The 1,694-nt window shown below is 48.1% G+C and overlaps 1 protein-coding gene across 1 annotated transcript in view; it reads right to left on the bottom strand.

Annotated features, from left to right (window-relative positions):
- serpinf1 (serpin peptidase inhibitor, clade F (alpha-2 antiplasmin, pigment epithelium derived factor), member 1) overlaps positions 1-1,694 on the bottom strand; it is a 6,913-nt gene continuing 5,219 nt past the window's right edge. Inside the window, exons 7-8 of the mRNA XM_035624494.2 lie at positions 1,604-1,694; positions 1-1,164 (exon numbers count right to left, since the gene is read on the bottom strand). The exon at positions 1,604-1,694 is cut by the window's right edge and continues 120 nt beyond it. Of these exons, the coding sequence (XP_035480387.1) occupies positions 914-1,164; positions 1,604-1,694 (342 nt within the window). The 3' untranslated portion in view covers positions 1-913. The remainder of the gene's footprint in view (positions 1,165-1,603) is intronic.

The raw sequence follows: 1,694 nt of genomic DNA on the forward strand, positions 1-1,694 counted from the left end.
TTATGCCGCACAACAAGAGACAATGGTTTTATTGTCGTATTTATTTCCTTTAACACAAAATGACAATATTTGATTAAACAAACGAAAAAAATTGTCCTTTGGTATCGTCAGTGTGTTTGAGCGTCCTGTCAGATTAACATGATCACGCAAACAAGTTTCAACATGAAAAGTAAAAGTCATGTAAAATCAAATCAATTAACCTCAGACATCTGCCGCCACAAACGCAGGGCAAATACCTGCGATCCCTCCTAGGACCTGCTAAGAGTGTGTGTGTGTGTGTGTGTGTGTGTGTGTGTGTGTGTGTGTTTGTGTGTGTGTGTGTGTGTGTGTGTGTGTGTGTGTGTGTGTGTGTGTGTGTGTGTGTGTTTGTGTGTGTGTGTGTGTGTGTGTGTGTGTGTGTGTGTGTGTGTACTGTGTATTGTATGTCTTTGTGAGGACCATAAAGAGAGTTTTAGATCTTAGGAGTGGGGACATTTTTTGGGGTCCTCACAACTTCAAAGGCTGTTTGAGGGTTAATACTTGGTTTTAGGGTTCAGGTTGGAATCAGGTTTAGGATAGGTGTGGGTTAAAGGGGAATTAAGGGTGAGGGGTAGGCAGGGAGTTAGCTGTGGTGCATGAGGTTAGGGCAAGATGCTGGGGTAGGCAGGGAGTTAGCTGTGATGCATGAGGTTAGGGTAAGGAGCTGGGGTAGGCAGGGAGTTAGCTGTGAGGCATGAGGTTAAGGTAAGGAGCTGGGGTAGGCAGGGAGTTAGCTGTGGTGCATGAGGTTAGGGCAAGATGCTGGGGTAGGCAGGGAGTTAGCTGTGAGGCATGAGGTTAAGGTAAGGAGCTGGGGTAGGCAGGGAGTTAGCTGTGATGTATGAGGTCAGGGTAAGAAGTTGGGGTAGGCATTACACAAGCGTGTGTTTATGTGTTATATCCTCAGGTCCTTGGGGTTGACCACCCTGCCGATGAAGAGGAGCGCCCCTGACGCCTCGTCCCGGATCAGGTAGAGGAAGGGCCGGTCCACCCGGTACGACAGGTGGCCGGGTGTCGAGGCGGCACTGGGGTACTGGTTGCCTTCAGGTGCCGTCTCCATGACGACCTTGTGATTGGCGCTGCTGAGCTTGACGGATTGAGTTGAGATCTTCTCCAGCTCCGGGTTGTCCAGCCATTCAGAGAGACCTGCAGGAAGGGAGGGAGGGAGGGAGTGGAAGGACAGAAAAGATGAAGATCAGAATAGCTTTGAAGAAGGCAACCCTTTAGTCTCATTTATTGCCCTGATGAACACATCCATACTTTACTCTGACAGCTGCTGTAGCACATGATCAAATATTTTAAGTTCTGAAGTGTTGGACTGGAAAGGGTTGGACTGAAAGAGTAAGTTCTTTAGAATAAACCATTTACAAGCTGTCAGATCGTGAGATGACGTGAGATGAACTACTTTCCTGTCTTGTAGAAACACAAAGAAAATGTCTGGTTCCTCAAAACTTATTTGGTAATTGAACCAATCATATCTTTATTGGTCCAACATTGGTGCTCACAGTAAATCTGCCTCCTCATCTGTTTGAATTCAAAGGTCATCGATTGTCGGACCTGGACCTGGTTCTGGTTGTGGACTCACCCAGGTCAGTGAGCAGTGGCAGCAGGTCTACGGAGTAGCTGAGTCTGAGGGTGGGCAGAGTCAGGGACACCTGGGCAGGGTGGAGCGTCAG

The sequence above is a fragment of the Scophthalmus maximus genome, chromosome 2 (assembly GCF_022379125.1).
Source record: "Scophthalmus maximus strain ysfricsl-2021 chromosome 2, ASM2237912v1, whole genome shotgun sequence".
Classification (NCBI taxonomy): Eukaryota; Metazoa; Chordata; class Actinopteri; order Pleuronectiformes; family Scophthalmidae; genus Scophthalmus; species Scophthalmus maximus.